A 20,488-nucleotide genomic window follows, 5' to 3' on the forward strand; every position below is an offset into this window, starting at 1 on the left:
GTCTTTGGCACAGAGCAGCCAAGGCGCAAAGACAATCCGCTTGACAGAAGAGCAGACCCAGCAGGCCCAGCCACGGCTGTGCTTGAGATATTTGCTGCTTTCTAGACTTTTCCCCCAAGTTTTAGTTCATGTTTCCAAGCATGTCATTGAATTTGTGTAATATGCCCACAGCCTTCAAACTTTCATGCTTTTGAACACACCATATATATATATATATATATATATATATATATATATTTATTTATTTATTTTTTTATTTTTTTTTTTGCGGTACGTGGGCCTCTCACTGTTGTGGCCTCTCCCGTTGTGGAGCACAGGCTCCGGACGCGCAGGCTCAGCGGCCATGGCTCACGGGCCCAGCCGCTCTGCGGCATGTGGGATCTTCCCGGACTGGGGCACGAACCCGTGTCCCCTGCATCGGCAGGCGGACTCTCAACCACTGCGCCACCAGGGAAGCCCCACACCATATATTTTGACTGTTAAATGATGTAGCACCGTGAAATTGTATCACGTCATGTTTTTCAAAAGACTGTTGACCTAGTTAGTATTGGTTTTCAAGTGAAGTGTTCTAAAACTTAACGAAGATGTTAATTTCTTTGGCCAGAATTAGCTGGTATCTCTTGCCTCACTTACCGACGTGGTCTGACAACTGCAGTGTCCGCCCTTTTACCAGCTCAGGAGGGGCTGGTTTGGGTGGTTTTCCTGCATCTTCTTATCCTTTTAAGAACTGTAAAGGCTCCACTTAACAGCATTATTACAAGCCTGCCTGTGAGGGCGGCTTCTAGGCACTGCACCTGTGTAGACGGATGGTCCCCGTCCCAAAGTGCAGGGCCTGTCACCCTAAAGTATCAGCAACGTAGAGAGGCAGGCAAAAGACACATTGGAAACTGGTAAGCAAGGGACATGCCAAAAATCAGATAGTTACTTTGTGTAAGTACAAAGGGATGCTTGCCTGTCTGTGGAATCGATAGTGTAGTTAGTAAGAAGGCGGGAAGCAGAACTAGCCTCCCAAAGCTGCCCAGAGGTCCGTCACCACGAGCGACCAGGTCTTATTCCTGAGCAAATTAATAGGAGGTGCAGGCGTCCTGAGGCCCAGCCTGCACCCCGAGGCCGCGGCTGAGCCGTGCTGGCTGCTCCTGGGCCCCGTCTGTGGGGAACAGGCACCCCCAGATCACCTTTCTTTAATCAGAGTTCAGCATTCTTGTCACACTGAGCACACTCCGGCAGGAAATGATAAGAGCTCCCTTTCTTCCTTGTTATGTAAATTTTCAACATAACTGTTTACAATTTTATAATAGGGACAAGGGCAGTCAGCTCTCTCAGAGGAGGTGTTTATTCTCATCTTCTCTCTACTCACTAAGGAGAAAACGCAGAATGGTTGTCCTCAAGTTTTCTGAAATTTCAGCTTTTCTGATTGGTTATTTATTTCTTAAGATTAATCTTTACATTACCAGTTGTTTGTAATCTATTCTGTGAAGTTTCACTTTGTAATACATAGTCCTTGCATGCCTACAGAATCTCCCTTTCATAGTATGAGTCCTCATACAAAAATCCTAATTTGCTACTGCACCTACAGTTTATTTTGGCATCGATTAAAAAAAGCAGAAATTGTACATGTTCTCACATCGTTGTAATGCTGTTGCCCTATTTGCTACTCTAAGGCCTGTACACTCAGCCATTGTATTCCAGAACAAAGTTATAAAGATTTCTTTCTGAAATGGTTGTCAGTGAGCAGATAATATAAGCACTAGTCCCCTTACCCTGGCTTTCTCCCCATGCGTCTAGAAGTCTGTAGCTTTTTACAGTGTTCAGCATGTGTAAGTAATGGGCCTTAATGGAACTCAACACAGCAGATGGTCAAATGCCCTGTACATGGAGTTTGATCAATACATGTTATTGGCTGACCAATTAGTGTTATTACTTCAAGCATCAGAAATTACTTTCATTATCCAAAATGATGAGACCTTTTGCATCTCAGTGTTATGAATATTGACTACTGATTACAGAAATAGAGAACTATTGTGAAAAATCCACATATTAAAGAAATCTGAGATAATAGTTCAGGTTTATCTCTTCAAGTAAATATTCCCGATTGTTTCATATTGGAGTCCTTTTTTAAATAAAAGGTGAAACTAGAAAACATTAAAAAATAATCTTGCTCGAGATAGAATAATTTAGAAATAGGTATTTGTATATGTGAGCTGGGCCAGTCATTTAAAGAAAAAAAAAAGTAGAATCGTGACTGTCTTGCCCATGTCTGTCTGTCTGTCTCTTCTCTGGCTCCTAACCCCACCATCTTCAAACTGTAACTAAAGAACAAGAAATTTTAAAATGAAAACAACTTAGCTTCTTCGTGGGGGGCAGGGGAAGGAAGGTGGTACTTAGTCTTAAAGTTTTTAGTTATCTGATTTTCACCATCTACTTTAAAACTCTGCTCTTCAGACAGATGGTTTGACTTACAGGCGGAGAAGAGATGCTGCTTCTAAGTTTCTTAATAAGATAAGGATGTTTTCACTGGGCTAATGTTTCTTCGCTGAAAATAATCTGGGAAATTGGGAGAACGTTACTTAACATCTAACCCAGACAGGTTCTTTATATGCACCGTTGATGTGAAGACCTCCTGTGACATGTTAGAATAGATTTCCTGGTAATTTAATATCAAGGGAATAATGCAGTTCGCATCTTGACATATAATCAGATTTCTTTGTTATATTTGGGCAGACCCAGTTCCATGGCATGATCTCATTCTCTCTCCCCTTGTATTGCCTTAGAACAGGGTCAGTGCCTGTCTGATACCCCTGCAGTGTTCTACCTCACAGTGTAATTATTGGATACACACAACCATCCCAAGAGCTCATATATTTTTTTTAACATCTTTATTGGAGTATAATTGCTTTACAATGGTGTGTTAGTTTCTGCTTTATAACAAAGTGAATCAGTTATACATATACATATGTTCCCGTATCTCTTCCCTCTTGCGTCTCCCTCCCACCCTCCCTATCCCACCCCTCTAGGTGGTCACAAAGCTCCGAGCTGATCTCCCTGTGCTATGTGGCTGCTTCCCACTAGCTATCTACCTTACGTTTGGTAGTGTATATATGTCCATGCCTCTCTCTCACTTTGTCCCAGCTTACCCTTCCCCCTCCCCATATCCTCAAGTCCATGCTCTAGTAGGTCTGTGTCTTTATTCCCGTCTTGCCCCTAGGTTCTTCATGACATTTTTTTTCTTAGATTCCATATATATGTGTTAGCATACGGTATTTGTTTTTCTCTTTCTGACTGACTTCACTCTGTATAACAGACTCTAGGTCCATCCACCTCACTACGAATAACTCAATTTCATTTCTTTTTATGGCTGAGTAATATTCCATTGTATATATGTGCCACATCTTCTTTATCCATTCATCAAACACATGAAAGAATGCTCAACGTCATTAATCATTAGAGAAATGCAAATCAAAACTACAATGAGATATCATCTCACACCGGTCAGAATGGCCATCATCAAAAAATCTAGAAACAATAAATGTTGGAGAGGGTGTGGAGAGAAGGGAACACTCTTGCACTGCTGGTGGGAATGTGAATTGGTTCAGCCACTATGGAGAACAGTATGGATGTTCCTTAAAAAACTACAAATAGAACTACCATACGACCCAGCAATCCACTACTGGGCATATACCCTGAGAAAACCTTAATTCAAAAAGAGTCATGTACCACAATGTTCATTGCAGCTCTATTTACAATAGCCAGGATATGGAAGCAAGAGCTCATATTAAGGGCTGGGATTCTTGTTTAGAAATAATGCATGGTAGTTGGGAAACCTTAGGCCACTGGGCTCAGACAAACCAATATTCAAGTTTTTCTTTACCATTTCCTCGGGAAAGTTCTATAGCCTCTTTCCAAGTTTCCTATATAGTAGGTGTAAAGTGCCCAGTGAGTTGTCTTTTGTTTCCCTTGATCATGTCTTTGGCCTGGACTTTGCATATCACAGGGGAACAGTGAAAAGTACAATCATGCTGTATAGATCAAGGTGAGAATCCTTTTATTTCCTTAAAAAATAAAATCAACATATGCTACATATAAGTGGATTGGCGGAATGTTTGCAAAGATTAGTCTATAAGTTAATAATATGAAAATCTTTTTAAAGAAACAGGTGTGTTATGTAGCAAACCAGACAATGAAATAAATGATAATGGGACTGATGGTCTTGACCACTTTTTTAAATGTGGGGTTTTATATTTTTAACGTAACTTTACCATTTTTCAACTAATCACCTTTTTGTGCCCTTTTTTTTTTTTTTTTTTTTGCGGTACGCAGGCGCCTCACTGCTGTGGCCTCTCCCGTTGCAGAGCACAGGCTCCGGACGCGCAGGCCCAGCGGCCATGGCTCACGGGCCCAGCCGCTCCGTGGCATGTGGGATCCTCCCGAACCAGGGCACGAACCCGCATCCCCTGCATCGGCAGGCGGACTCCCAACCACCGCACCACCAGGGAAGCCCCTCTTTGTGCCCATTTTTAAAGAGCTTCATTAATAATACACTTTTCACTTGCCTGTGGACTTCTATTGGGCTATAGATATTTTAAGAGGGGGAGGATGGGGGGAATTGTCTCACTTTTTCATAGACATGTAGAATATGAGGTTTTTAGACAGCTATACTTGTTTCCTTAAATGTTTCTGCATTTCATCATGGGACTTCCCTGGCCGTCCAGTGGTTAGAACTCCGCACTTTCACTGCCAAGGTTGTGGGTTCCATCCCTGGTCAGGGAACTAAGATCCTGCAAGCTGCGCGGTGTGACAAAAAAAAAAAAAAAAAAGAGTTTCTCCATTTCATCCTAATCGGTATCATTTTTTATCATCTTGACTGCGTTTCTTCCCTGAGTCCTCAGTCCTTCTCAAGGCAGCCTCTGGCCCTGTGTTCTTCTGAACTTTCTGAAAGCTGCTTTCTTAAAATCTAGGACAGATATTTGGTTGAGCTCGGCATTCCCGCCTTGGGCTGTTCCGTGCTTGTGTTACCTGCAGGTTCTTACCTGTTGGTTGGAGTGAAGCCCCGCGGGGCAGTTCCGGTCACTGTCTCATCACCTTAGTGGTCAGATGGTCAGCAAGGCGAGTTAAGCCGACTGCCTCCAGTGGCGAGAGGCTCCCAGGCGTACATCTGGGTGGTTGACAAATCCGCCAGGACTATTGTGTCACATCTTTGTGCCAGTATTGAGATTTGTAAGAAGAAAGCGTCTCAAAAAGCCCGCTTCTGGTCAGGCAGCTGTATGGTGCGGTCCCACGATAACGTCACAACCATGTCCCTTCCCACGCCCCTCGGAGGCCATACAACTCTATACCTTCTTGTTACACAGAGAGTCACTGCTCCACCTCTTCTCCTGTGTCTCTTCTCTTTCCCATGTCCCAGTCTAGACGTCCATCTACTGAGCCTCAGTGACGCTTATAAGACCATAATGCTTCCCAACTATCCGAAATAGAAACATTATGAATATTAACGATTGAGGTCCTGAAATCCAGATCGTGCTGAAGTATTAAAACCTAAGACCCATCGAGGTCCTACCATCGGGGCCTCACCTGGCCGTGTTCTAGGAAGCGGGTCTGAGTCATCACAGCACACACCAGGGAGTCTCTCAGACCTGATCAGGGAAACGTTGTGTGTGTGTGTTTTACTCTAGCAGAAATCCTGGGTTTTAGAACATCATCGCCACCTACTCGTGGTTATTATTTTTTGTCTATTTTTCCCATCTGTTAAGCTAAGTACATCCAGGAAAGTCAGAACTAGATATGGGGGATGCAGCCCCCCCCATGTGAGCCAGGCCACACAGAAGTGCGCTGGAGGGGGTTTAGTGACCAGGTTGGGGTGTTGGCAAAAGAGAGGCTGAATTAAAGGAGAGTGGTCAGTGTAGTAGTTTCCTAGGCAATGTAATGAATGTTACTAGTTACTGTTCTTTTTTGAAACCAGGGAGGTTCTTAAGCCTTAATAGCATGACAGGAATTAGGGCCATAGTTCCTATGAGGAGGGGAAAAAATAGAGAAGAAGGAAGAGTAGATCGGCAGCTTACTGTATTTATCCTTTGTGTCAACTCTCCGTCACTGTTTAAAGACACTAAGGAATAAAGTTACTGTCAGTCACGACGTAAATAGCTGCTCTGAAACGATGTTGCATAGAAAGGGAGTTAGAAATCGGGATGCCCAACTGAACAGTAAAAATGTACGAAAGGACGCCGGAAACGTCTTGTAAAAATTACAGCTGCTCCAACATTATTTGTAATAGGAAAAGATTGGAGACAATGTCCATCAGTGAGGACTGGTTAAGTAAATGCTGGCTCATCCACACAATGTGGGAGCCTGTGTAGGTGTTAGAAAAAGAGTGAAGAAGAGCTTGACACACGGGCAGGGAGTGATCTCCACTACGTAGTTACCTGAGGAGAAAAACCACGATACAGAGCAGGGTGCGTGGTATGCGTGCAAGAAAGGGAGGATTGTGGATATGTGAACACATTTGCTTAGATTTTCAAGGAGAAACAAGACAATAAAAGATAAATATAAAACTAAGAAAAATGTGTAGGAGGAGGGAGGGGTCAGAGTACAGGAGACCAGGAAGAAAGTAAGATTTACCTGAATGCACCCTGATATGTAGTTTGACTTTGGAATCATAAAACAAATTATATCCAAAAAAGCAAAATCACTTCCCACCCAACACATACACAATGGAGGGGGGTGGGGAAAGGAAACAAATGAAGGGAATTATACTTTGTTAAGTGACATACCCACATAAAGAAAATAATTATTCTGACAGACCTTAGAACACAATACTTTTTCTGTACCTTCTCAATGAGATACTCTAAGGACAAAAAAAATGCAGAGTTTAAATTGTATTTAGCGGTCTTACTATTGGTTATGTTTGTGTGGTTAAGAATTAAGATTGTCTACCTAAGAGAAAAGAAATAAGCATAAGATTTTTTAAAATTATGTAAAATTCCTGTATACTTAAATTTGAATTAGAAGTATGAGTAAGATCTTATTCTTCCCTTAAAAAAAATACTCCGGGCTTCCCTGGTGGCGCAGTGGTTGAGAGTCCGCCTGCCGATGCAGGGGACACTGTTCGTGCCCCGGTCCGGGAAGATCCCACATGCCGCGGAGCGGCTGGGCCCGTGAGCCATGGCCGCTGAGCCTGCGCGTCCGGAGCCTGTGCTCCGCAACGGGAGAGGCCACAACAGTGAGAGGCCCGCGTACCGCAAAACAAAAAACCCAAACAAACAAACAAAAAAACCTCCATGTACCTGAGATCTGTTCAATATAAAGGCCTAGAAAACAGTGGAAACTCAGTAACAATGTGCACTCCTAGCCCCCAGATGGTGGTCTTCAAACACCATTCCCCACTGTAAGGGTCCAGAGGTCCCTGGAGAAATGCCTGGTCCCACGTCTGTGATGAGAAAGGTACTTGGTAGGCCTAGAACATCTTGTGCTGGAAAGCAAGGGACATATCAAAGACTAATCAGCGATTTCAGAAGAACCTAGGAACCCACCTGCGGGGTTCCCATTGGCCAGAGATGGGATAAGTGACTGCAGATGAATATGAAAACTTCCCATGAGTTTTAATGATATTAAACCAGGAAAAGGACTGTCACGCCACTCCTGCCTTCAGGCTGTTTTGAATGATGATGGGGAATATGCATTGTTTATGTAAATTATTCAGAGTTAGAGTTCTTGGGCGTTCTCCCCATCCGCTCCCCTCTACAGCAGGCTTGGGGTCTGACCTCAGATTGACTTTTACTGGGACAGGAAATACATTGCTTTGCACTCTTTTTGTCCCTAATTGCCAACATCGTGTCCTTGGCAGAGCTGAAATCTGCCTCTGAGATTCCAAAAACCTGGATTCTGGTCCAGCTGTTGTGCTGCTCCCTCCACAGCCTCAGTGTCTCTGAACCTGGCTGAGCCTCAGACATCTCATCTCTAACGTAAGAATGAGGATGATCACCTGTGCCCTGCAGCCCTTCCAGTCCAGGAGCACCCACCTCTAAGACACCTTCTGCCTCACGGATGCCGTGAATTTGCAGTGTTTCCCCCATTGTTACATTCTTAAATAGGCCCTTTATGAAATCTCAGTGGAGGTTGGAATCGTTTCAGCTGTACCTAGAAAAAGAAATATTGCCGGCTCGTTACCACAGATTGGGTGGTAATATCCTCTGTCTTTCTGTTTCTTGCAGCCATGGAATTCCATGAACACTTGCACAGCATAGGCACCAAGGAAGGTCTGAAGGAACGCAAACTGCAAAAAGCTGTGGAGAGCTTTACCTGGAATATTACCATCTTAAAGGTATTTTCCGAGTTGTTTCTGATGCTAGTGATGTTGCATCCTTGTTCAGCATGTTTCTTCCTGTTAGTATACCACTTCCTGCACTGTACATTACCAGCCACTTGAAGCTGTGGCATGGTCACAAAAATCGAATGAGATCTGCTCTCTGGAGAGCCTGCTGCGGGCACAGTAGCTGGGCAGTGCAGCTCCGAGGGAGAACAGGGGACTCGAGCAGTTGGCACCTTGTGATTCTGCCAAGAAGGGAAAGGATCTGCATTTCGTCCTTAAAGCATCGTAAAGTTCATAAATGCCAGTTGCTACATGTGAAATAGAAAGCATTGATTACAGTGGAATGACTGGGAATTTGAAGATTCTAGTTCTTCAGATTTCATTCAATGCTTTAAAGTATAATCACAGCCTTAATGTCAATATGCTACCAGGGAAGAAGTAGGAAAGAATTGTGGGGGGCATAATCAAAAGAAATATGTAAAGGAATTGCTATTTGAAAAAAATTTCCCTTCAAGGGAGAAACCATCTATATCTGTTTGTTTATCTGCTTCCTTCTTTCTTTCTCTTCCTTTCTTTCTGTCTGTCTCTCTCTCCCTCCCTCCCTCCTTCTCTCCTTTCCTTCCATCTACCTATCTCAGCATGACCATTTTAAAAAATTAACTTTTATTGGTTTTATTATAAAAGTAATATTTTTTCGTTATAGAAAATGTCAAAATAGCATAACCAAAGGTAAACATAGTCCCACCGTCCAGGGTCTTTTGCTGTACATTCTCCCAGTCTTTTTCTCTATGGTATATATCATATGACATGATTTTAAAACTAATGTTATGTATGTGCCTTGGAACTTTTTTTGCATTTTGTCTCTCTGATCTTTTCTTTATCTCAGTGTTTGGGACCTTGAATAATAATAACACAGAAACATTATTTCACTCTGGGCCTTGGACAGCTCAATGTAAAATTACTCTCCGGTTCACCCTCCAAACTTTCTTCTCAGTTGAATTCAAAAGATATTATCACAGCTGCCTCTTTTAATTGCTCTGTTCCCCTTCAAGTTAAAAGATCCATCCTGCATCCCTAATTTTCAAAGTAATATATACTCATGTAAAAAAAATTTGGGAAATACATACGTGTAGATGATAATAAACTACAATTTAGACCAAAAAAAAAAAAAAAAGATCCCTCCTGCAGCTGACAACAGTTTTCTGATTTAATTTAATGAAAAGTCACCCTTTCAAAGCCAGCCAACTTGCACTTTCTCATCTTAAACCCTTACTCATTTTTATAATAAGTCATTTTCTAAACTTCTTCAAATACTTCCCTTCCTACACATGTACTTTTTTCCATCTCTGGATCTTCTGCTTAGTATTTAACTCTGATCATTTGCAGTTCAGTAAACAGCAGATAGGACAATTTACAATGAAGAGGAATTTGGCTTTACAACTTGCTGACTCACTCCCAACCAGAGATGGGGTTGTACACTACCAGTTTCCTGCAAACCTCAGGAAAAAATTGCATCGTAGTCTATAGCCCTGTGATAGGAACAAATGCTCGTTTGGCTTTTATTTTATTATAGGCAAAACAGACTTAGGGAGCAAACTTTTCATCTGTCAGCTATCCTTGCTACTCCATTCTGGTCCAGGAACCAGCAGCCTGGGCCTCACCTGGGAGCTTGTTCACAATGCAGACTCCCGGGCCCTGCCCCAGGCCTGCTGAGTCAGAATCTGCCTTTTTACAAGATCCCGGGGGATTCTTATGCACATTACAGTTTGAGAAGTACTGGGCTAAGAACCCCTGAAAATGGGAGGCTGGCGCACATATTCATGAAAAACAGCTGACATAAAGTAACGGCTCAGGTTTTAGAAACATGAAATTGAACCAAACAGCTACACTGAGGAAACTATTTTCTTTTGAATTATGTCCAGGAGATAGAATTAGCACCTCAGACTTACGTACATATGGAAACAAACGTATAGAACAGGGTAATAGATCTTTTTAAAATTCCCAGGGTAGTATTTGCTGTAGCTGCTGTTTGAGTATGGTGGAACCCAAGCGCTGAGTGGGGAAGAGTTGGAGAGGTCTGTGTGTCTTTTCTGTACAATAGGAGGGCTTTTTTCATTGCTGCATATTTCTCGGGTTTAAACTTTCTTTAGAAGAATCAGTGCCGGTGGAGTTTTAGACATGAGTTTGGGTCTGAGTTGAGCTCCCAGCCTTTTCCTGGCAGGAGGGGATGGGTCCCTTGAGTTCCCCTCACCACCTGTTCTTTGCACAGAGCTTGGAGGGAGTCCAGCCCTCCAGGGCCCTGTGTGGTATGTAGTTGGCAGCGGGTGCCCTCATGGGGGCACAGAGGCTTGGGGAAGGTTCCAGACTTTCCCTCCAGACGTGCTGAGGGAGCCCCGGAGCTGTGAGGCCAGGTGTAAGAATTACCCGGGTGCTTAAGACACAGTCTCCTAAGCCCCACCACAGACCTCCTGGGTCAGCATCTCAGGGGTGGACGCAGGAATCTGGCTGTGTGACACGTTCCTCAGGGGATTCGCAGGCACCTTAAAAAATTGAGTGCCACCACTCTAGAGTCAAATCAGAAGTGTCTTTCCTTCTGAATCACCCCACTCATGTGAACAACAAGGGAGGCAGGGTGACCAATCATCGCGGGATGAAGGACTTGCAGTGTGAGAGCCGGGGTGATGGATCACCCCCAGAGCAGGCGCCCGCCCACAAACTCCTTTCGTCCAAGGATGTCCAGCCCAGTTTTCATGAGTCCTTGCTAGCTTTATTTAGTTTTTTCAACTTTAAGAGTTGCTTTAAAATACAGAAATGAACGAAGGAGAAATGTCACCTCTGATTCCACATCCAGAATGACCCGCTGTTAAGGTCTTGGTATATTTACTTCCAGTCATTTTTTTCTTTGAATAAAAATCATTCATTTGTTTTTGTAAATATGTCTTCATTTTAAAGAACTTTTTTAATGTATAAAAGATAAGTTTTAAAATGACCTCAGATCCTCCCTCTGAGAAATAATTATTATTAAATGTAAGTGACCTTATTCCAGGAACCTTTTTATATGCATGTGGACGGATGGATGGAGACACATGTTTTTGATCCTGAGTCATACTTTTTTCTCGTTTTTCACATCTTTGATATTGGTGTGTATCTTATAATGCATGGCATCTTTGCATTGTAGCCTAGTTAAATTGGAGTGATTTTCTTCCTTAGTGGTGTATAAAATAGTGGTATGTATGTCTCATAAGTACTAGTGTCTCAGTTATTATGAAATAAGGTATATCAATAGATAGAATCCTACTATAATTTCTCTATTTAATTTTTTTAAGTACTAAGTTTCACTTCACTTAAATTAATAGGAAAAAAGCAAACCATAAAGAAACTAGATGAATTGCTGAACAATTTTTACCCTAGAGGTTTTTCTTTCCTATAAAATCTCTCTGAGGTTAAGAAAAGAGACTATGAAAAATGTTAATTGGAGTCATTTTGTTGGGTTTTTGAAAGCTATACATTTCAGTTATAAGCTTTGTTGGTTGCCCTTCTGCTACGAAAGATGAGTTAGCACTTTTTAATATTTCTGGGTGGGGAGTTAGGCATATCGTTATTTTTCCATTATCCAGGTTTAAACATCACCAGTTGGTCCAGACTGTAGTTCCCATGTTGCTTGCTCTAAGCTCAATATTTAAACTGGTTCGCTCTCACCACCAGTCCAAGAAATCACCCATGCTTTTCTGTAGCCTGAGGGAATGGCGGAGAAAAGAGAAATCTCAGCTGGGGTCATAGACAGCCTTTGTTCGGATACTTGGACCCAGCTTTCTCAGAGTTTGTAAATGTCCTGTTCTAGGGTTTCTGCTGCATAACTGGGGAGAGGGTGTTATTCATTCCCGCAGGCTTCTGATTGCTTCTTTAGTTCAGAAGCCAGCCCTCAAGACCTCACACTCATTAGATAGCACCATTCTCTCTTTTTTGATGAGCATTACTGAGGTATAATTTACATAAAATAAAATTCACCAATTTTAACTGCGCAGTTCAATGAATTTGGACAAATGCATATAATCATGCAACCTACCACAGTGATGACAGAGCATCATCCCTAGACGTTCTCTTGTGCCCCTTTGTAGTAAACTCCCCCACCTTGCTGATCGCTGGTCTGATCGCCATCTCTAGTTTCACCCATTCCAGAATGTCACATAAATGGAATCCTGTAGTAATAAACTTTGTGCCTGGCTTCTTGCATTTAGGATAATGCTTTTGAGATTCATCCAAGTTGATGTATGTTTCAGTAAGCTATTCCTTTTAATTGATGAATAGTATTCTATCCTATGGGTGTACCACACTTTGTATGTTCACTAGTTGATGGACATTTGGGTTGCTTCCAGGTTTTACCTATTAAGAATACAGCTGCAATGAACATTCACATTCAAGTCTTTGTGTGAACATATGTTTTTATTTTTCTTGGGTAAATACCTATGAGTGGAATTGCTTATATGGTAAGTGTATGTCAGACTCTATAAGAAATTGCCAACTGCTTTACAAACTGCTTTATGAACTGTTCCATTGTGAACTCCCCCCAGCAGTGTTATGAGAGTTCCAGTTACCCCACACCCTTGTCAACGTTTGTTATTATCAGTTTAGCAAGTCTAATAAGTGTATAGAGTTTGAGCATCTTTTTGTTGGGGTCTTTGTTTTTTTTAGTTTTTTTTAAAAGATCATGATGGGCCTTAGTGTGGCTTTCTTTATGTTTCTTCTGCTTAGAGTTCTTTGAGGTTTTTCTATATATGGATTTACAGTTTTCATCAAACTTGGAAATTTTTCGGCCATAGTTTCTTTAAATTTTTTCTGTTTTACCCTTTCTCCCCTCTCCTTCTGTGACTCCATTTGTACATATGTACTGCTTGATACTATCCCATAAGTCACAGATGCACTGTTCATTTGTTTAGGCCTTTTTGCTGGGGTTTTTTTTTTTAATAGTTTCTAGTGCTGCAAGCAATGCTAGTCTTCAAGTCTTCTAGTCTTCAAACAATATTGCTGTATGTTCTGCAGCGTCTAATCTGCCATTAATCCTGTCCGGTGGGGTTTTTATTTTGAATTTCCTGCTTCTCTTCTTTGTGCTCATGATATCCTCTCCCTCCCTTTGTGCTCATGATACAATATCCTATTGTATATTTACAGCTGTTGTAGCCCTCCCTCCCTCTCCACCATTACCCTTGCAGCCACTTTGCCTCCCTGAGCTCCAAAGAGGGGCTGCTGGGCTCTGTTTGGGAAGCTCTCCAGGCAATGAGCTGGACCTTGTGTCCATACCCCTTCTCCCAGGGCTCCCTGTCTTGCACTATCTGAAAATCATTGCTTTATATACTGTGTCCAGATTTCTAGTTGTGTGTCAGCCCCATTCCTAACTTTTCCATCTCACCTCTTTTTTCCCACCCCCTGTCCCATCATCTCTTCTTCTCCATCAAACAGAAGTAAAAGGAGAAAGACACTCAGTTTATATCTCTCCAGGTTGGTGGGCTATTAGAATTTTCAGAACCTAAATGGGAAAATAATTTGAAAAAGAATAGACATATGTATATGTATAACTGAATCACTTTGCTGTACATGTGAAACTAACAGCATTGTAAATCAACTGTACTTCAATATAAAATTAAAAATTAAAAAAAATCATTGCAGAACTTCCTTCCCATATTCCTGATGAAATGAGCAAAAAGAGTAAAACTGTCAAACACACACACACACACACACACAAATACACAAACACAAGCAGCCACCCCGCAAAGAAAAGGATATAACATAGTTTAATAAACTTCTAAAACTCACAGAATTCATACTGGCAATTCATAAAAATCCTGAACATTGGGGTACATGTATCCTCTTGAACCATGATTTTCTCCAGATATATGCCCAGGAGTGGGATTGCTTAATCATATGGTAGCTCTGTTTTTAGTTTCTTAAGGAACCTCCATACTCTTCTCCAGAGTGGCTGTACCAATTTATAGTCCCACCAACCCTGTAGGAGGGTTCCCTTTTCTCCACATCCTCTCCAACATTTATTGTTTATAGACTTTTTAAAAAAATAAATTTATTTATTTTATTTACTTATTTTTGGCTGAGTTGGGTCTTTGTTGCTGCACACAGGCTTTCTCTAGTTGTGAGCAGGGGCTACTCTTCGTTGTGGTGCGTGGGCTTCTCACTGCGGTGGCTTCTCTTGTTGCGGAGCACAGGCTCTAGGTGCATGGGCTTCAGTAGTTTTGGCACGTGGGCTCAGTAGTTGTGGCTCATGGGCTCTAGTATGCAGGTGCAGTAGTTGTGGCACACGGGCTTAGTTGCTCCGTGGCATGTGGGATCTTCCCGGAGCAGGGCTCGAACCCATGTCCCCTACATTGGCAGGTGGATTCTTAACCAGTGCGCCACCAGGGAAGTTCCCTGTTTGTAGACTTTTTGATGATGGCCATTCTGACTGGTGTGAGGTGATACCTCATTGTAGTTTTGATTTGCATTTCTCTAAAAATTAAAAATGTTGAGCATCTTTTCATGTGCCTCTTGGCCACCTCTATGTCTTCTTTGGAGAAATGTCTATTTAGGTCTTCTGCCCATTTTTTGATTGGGTTACTTTTTTGTTTGTTTTTTGATACTGAGCTGCATGAGCTGCTTGTAAATTTTGGAAATTAAGCCCTTGTCAGTTGCATTGTTTGCAAATATTTTCTCCCATTCCATAGTTGTCTTTTGGGGTTTTTTTTCATTTTCTTTGCTGTGCAAAAACTTTTGAGTTTAATCAGTTCCCATTTGTTTATTTTTCTTTTTATTTCCATTACTCTAGAAGACAGATCGAAAAAGATATTGCTGCAGTTTATGTCCAAGAGTGTTGTGCCTATGTTTTTCTCTAAGAGTTTTACAGTATCTGGTCTTACATTTAGGTCATTAACCCATTTTGAGTTTATTTTTGTGTATAGTGTTAAAGAATATTCTAATTTCATTCTTTCACATGTAGCGGTCCAGTTTTCTCAGCACCATGTATTGAAGAGACTATCTTTTCTCCACTGTATATGCTTGCCTCCTTTATCATAGATTAGGTGACCGTAAGTGCATGGGTTTATCTGTGGACTTTCTGTCCTGTTCCATTGATCTGTATTTCTCTTGTTGTGCCAGTACCATACTGTTTTGATCACTGGAGCTTTGCAGTATAGTCTGATGTCAGGGAGCCTGATACTGCCAGCTCCGTTTTTCTTTCTCAAGACTGCTTTGGCTATTTGGGATCTTTTGTGTCTCCATACAAATTAAAAAAAATTTTTTTTGTTCTAGTTCTGTGAAAAATGCCATCGGTAATTTGACAGGGATTGCATTGAATCTGTAGATTGCTTTGGGTAGTATAGTCATTTTGACAATATTGATTCTTCCAATCCAAGAACATGACATATCTTTCCATCTGGTTGTGTCATCTTCGATTTCTTTCATCAGTGTCTTATAGTTTTCAGAGTACAGGTCTTTTGCCTCCTTAGATAGGTTTATTCCTAGGTATTTTATTCTTTTGATGTGACAGCAAATGGGATCGTTTCCTTAATTTCTCTTTCTGATCTTTTGTTGTTAGTGTAGAGAAATGCAATAGATTTCTGTGTATTAATTTTGTATCCTGCAACTTTACCAAATTCATTGATGACCTCTGGTAGTTTTCTGGTAGCATCTTTAGGATTTTCTATGTACAGTATCATGTCATCTGCAAATAGTGACAGTTTAACTTCTTTTCCATTTTGGATTCCTTTTATTTCTTTTTCTTCTCTGCTTGCTGTGGCTAGAACTTCCAAAACTATGTTGAATAAAAGTGGTGAGAGTGGACATCCTTGTCTTGTTCCTGATCTTAGAGGAAATGCATCCAGGTTTTCACCATTAAGTATGATGTTAGCTGTAGGTTTGTCATATATGGCCTTAATCATGTTGAGGTAGGTTCTCTCTGTGCCCACTTTCTGGAGAGTTTTTATCATAAATGGGTATTGAATTTTGTCAAAAGCTTTTTCTGCATCTATTGAGATGATCGTATGGTTTTTATTCTTCAATTTGTTAATGTGGTGTATCACACTGATTGATTTGTGGATATTGAAGAATCCTCGCATCTTGGGATAAATCCCACTTGATCATGGTGTATGATTCTTTTAGTCTATTGTTGGATTCGGTTTGCTAGTATTTTGTTGAGGATTTTTGTGTCCATATTCTTTAGTGATACTGGCCTGTAATTTACTTTTTTTTGTGGTATCTTTGTCTGGTTTGGGAATCAGTGTGATGGTGGCCTATAGCATGAGCTTGGGAGTGTTCCTTCCTCTGCAATTTTTTGGAATAGTTTGAAAGGATAGGTGTTAACTCTTCTCTAAATGTTTGATAGAATTCACCTGTGAAGCCATCTGGTCCTGGACTTTTGTTTGTTGGGAGTTTTTAAAATCACAGTTTCAATTTCAGTGCTTGTGATTGGTCTGCTCTATTTGCTATTTCTTCCTGTTTCAGTCTTGGAAGATTGTACCTTGCTAATAATAAGCATTTGTCCATTTCTTCGTGGTTGTCATATAGTTGTGTGTAGTAGTCTCTTATGATCCTTCGTATTTCTGTGGTGTCAGTTGTAACTTCTTTTTCACTCCTAATTTTATTGATTTGAGTCCTCCTGCTTTTTTCCTTCATGAATCTGGCTAAAGGTTTGTCAGTTTTGTTTATCTTTTCAAAGAATCAGCTTTTAGTTTCATTGACCTTATCTGTCGATTTCTTCATCTCTATTTCATTCATTTCTGCTCTGATCTTTATGGTTTCTTTCCTTCTGCTAACTTTGGGTTTTGTTTGTTCTTCTTTCTCTAGTTGCATTAGTTGTAAAGTTAGGTTGTTTATTTGAGATTATTATGTTTCCTGAAGTAAGATTGTATGGCTATAAAGTTCCCTCTTAGAACTGATTTTGCTGTGTCCCATAGGTTTTGGATCATCATGCTTTCGTTTTCGTTTATCTCTCGGTATTTTTTTATTTCCTCTGATTTCTTCAGTGATCCACTGGTTGTTTAGTATTGATAGCATATTGTTTAGCCTCTATGTGTTTGTGTTTTTTACAGGCGTTTTCTTGTAGTAGATTTCTAATCTCGTAGTGTTGTGGTTGGAAAAGATGCTTGATATGATTTCAATTTTTAAAGTTTACTGAGGCTCGCTTTGTGGCCCAGCATGTGATCAATCCTGGAGAATGTACCATGTGTACTTGAAAGGAATATATACTCTGTTACTTTTGGATAATGCACTAAAAATAGCAATTAAGTCCATCTGGTCTAATGTGTCATTTAAGACCTGTGTTTCCTTATTGATTTTCTGTCTGATGATCTGTCCACTGATGAAAGTGGGTTGTTAAAGTCCCCTACTATTATTGTGTTACTGTTAATTTCTCCTTTTATGGCTGTTAGCATTTGCCTTATATGTTGAGGTGCTTCTGCATTGGGTGCATATATATTTACAATTCTTCCATATTCTTGTTGGATTGATCCCTTCATCATTATGCAGTGTCCTCCATTGTCTCTTGTAACAGTCTTTATTTTAAAATCTATTTTTGTCTGATATGAATATTGCTACTGCAGCTTTCTTTTGATTTCCATTTGCATGGAATTCCTTTTCTGATCACCTCACTTTCAGTCTGTATGTGTCCCTAGGTCTGATGTGGGTCTCTTGTAGACAGCATATATACGGGTCTTGTTTTTGTATCCATTCAGCAAATCTGTGTCTTTTGGTTGGAGCATTTAATCCATTTACATTTAAGGTAATTATTGATATGTATGTTCTTATCATCATTTTGTTAATTGTTTTGGATTTGTTTTTGTAGGTCTTTTTTCTGCCTGTCCTCTTTTGTTCTCTTCTCTTGTGATTTGATGACTAATTTTAGTGTTGTGTTCGGATTCCTTTTTCTTTTTTGTGTATCTATTGTAGATTTTCGGTTTGCAGTTCCCATGAGGTTTTGATATAGCAGTCTATATATAAACAAGATTGTTTTAAGTTGCTGGTCTTTTAATTTCAAATGCATTTCCAGTATCCTGCATTTGTACTCTCCTCTTCTCACAGTTGCTGGTTTTGATATTTGTGTGTGGATGATTTCCTACCTTTACTGTATGTTTGCCTTTACTGGTGAGCTTTTCTATAAATAATTTTCTTGTTTCTAGTTGTGGGCTTTTCTTTTCTACCTAGAGACGTTCCTGTAGCATTTTTTGCAAATGTGGTCTGGTGGTGCTGAATTCTCTTAGCTTTTGCTTGTCTGTAAAGATTTTGATTTCTCCATTGAATCTGAATGAGAGCCTTGCTGGGTAGAGTTTTCTTGGTTGTAGGTTCTTACCGTTCATCACTTTAAATATATTGTGCCACTCCCTTCTGGCCTGCAGAGTTTCTGCTGAAAAATCAGCTGATAACCTTATGGGAATTCCCTTGTTGCTTTTAGTCAGTTTGATTACTATGTGTCTTGGCATGTTCCTCCTTGAGTTTATCCTGCCTGGGATTTTCTGCACTTCCTGGACTTGGGTGTCTGTTTCCTTTCCCATGTTAGGGAAGTTTTCAGCTGTTATCTCTTCAGATATTTTCTCAGGTTCTTTCTCTCTCTTCTTTCTGGGATCCCCATAATGTGAATGTTGTCATAAAGTTCTCTTAGACTGTCCTCATTTCTTTTCATTGATTTTTCTTTATTCGGTTCCACAGCAGTGATTACCATTCTGTCTTCCAGCTCAGTTATCCATTCTTCTGCCTCAGTTATTCTGTTATTGATTCCTTCTATTTTTCATTTCAGTTATTGTATTGTTCATCTGTTTGTTCTTTAGATCTTCTAGCTCTTCGTTAAACATTTCTTGTATCTTCTCGATCCTCGCCTCTTTTCTTTTTCTGAGATCTTGGATCATCTTTACTATCATTACTCTGAACTCTTTTTTGGGTAGGTTGCCTATCTCCACTTGACTTAGTTGTTCTTCTGGGGTTTTAATCTTGTTCCTTCATCTGGGACATATTCCTCTGCTGTCTCATTTTATCTAACTTTCTGTGATTGCGGTTTCCGTTCTGCAGGCTGCAGGGTTGTAGTTCTTGCTTCTGCTGTCTGCCCACTGGTGGATGAAGCTGTTCTAAGAGGCTTGTGCAGGCTTCCTGGTGGGAGGGGCTGGTTCCTGCCCACTGGTGGGTGGAGCTGGGTATTGCCCCTCTGCTGAGCAGGGCTGTGTCAAGGGGTGTGTTTAGCGGGCAGCTGTGGGTTTGGGAAGACTTTAGGCAGCCTGTCTGCTGATGGGTAGGGCTGTTCCCGCCCTGTTGTTTGGCCTGAGGTGTCCCAGCACTGGAGCCTACAGGCTGTTGGGTGGAGCCAGGTCTTGGTGAGAAAATGGCTCACAGCATTGAGTACTCCCCAGAAGTACCACCATCAGTATCTTTTTCCCTGCAGTGAGCCACAGCCACCCCCTGACCTGAGCAGGAGATCCTCCAATACCAGCATGTAGGTCTGGTCCAAGCTCCCATGAGAACACTGCTTTTTCCTCTGGGTCCTGGTGCACACGAGACCTTGTGTGCACCCTCCAAGAGTGGAGTCTCTGTTTCTCCCAGTCCTGTGGAGCTCCTGCGATCAAACCCTGCTGGCCTTCAAAGCCAGATGCTCTGGTAGATCCTCGTCCTGATGCCAGACCCCCAGGCTGGGGAGCCTAACGTGGGGCTCAGATCTTTCACTCCTGTGAGAGAACCTCTGTGATATAATTATTTTCCAGTTTGTGGGTCGCCCACCTGGCAGGTATGTAAGATGATATTATTGTGATTGTGCCCCTCCTACCATCTCATTGTGGTTTCTTCTTTGCTTTGGGGAAGTGGACCCACCTCTTAGTGGACACTGCAGCATGCCTGGATGGGGGCAGAAGGCATTGTGGTGGCCATATTTGCAGTGGCAGAATCTGTGAATGAAGCCGTTTCCCTTAAATGGGTGTGGGAGACTTTGTGAGGCTTGTCCTTACAGGATGATAATGTCATAAGATCCCACTTCTTGTGCTCCCACTAGATTGCCAGCCTCCTCCACCATCATGTAATTGTGTTCTGTCGTACAGTATATAGCATCTTACATCTCTGTGACTTCTACCCACTGATTACACTGATGCCCTCAAAGCAGCACAGACATACCCTATTCCTTCTCCTTCAGCATCCCTGTGAATACTTGGGCACTGTTGTGTCTTCTCTCAA

The 20,488-nt window shown here is 41.4% G+C and overlaps 1 protein-coding gene across 1 annotated transcript in view; it reads left to right on the top strand.

Annotated features, from left to right (window-relative positions):
* PLCL2 (phospholipase C like 2) overlaps positions 1-20,488 on the top strand; it is a 194,470-nt gene that overhangs the window by 155,744 nt on the left and 18,238 nt on the right. Inside the window, exon 5 of the mRNA XM_030876358.3 lies at positions 8,205-8,314. Coding sequence (XP_030732218.1) covers positions 8,205-8,314 — 110 coding nt within the window. The remainder of the gene's footprint in view (positions 1-8,204; positions 8,315-20,488) is intronic.

Source organism: Globicephala melas, chromosome 4 (assembly GCF_963455315.2).
Source record: "Globicephala melas chromosome 4, mGloMel1.2, whole genome shotgun sequence".
Taxonomy (NCBI): domain Eukaryota; kingdom Metazoa; phylum Chordata; class Mammalia; order Artiodactyla; family Delphinidae; genus Globicephala; species Globicephala melas.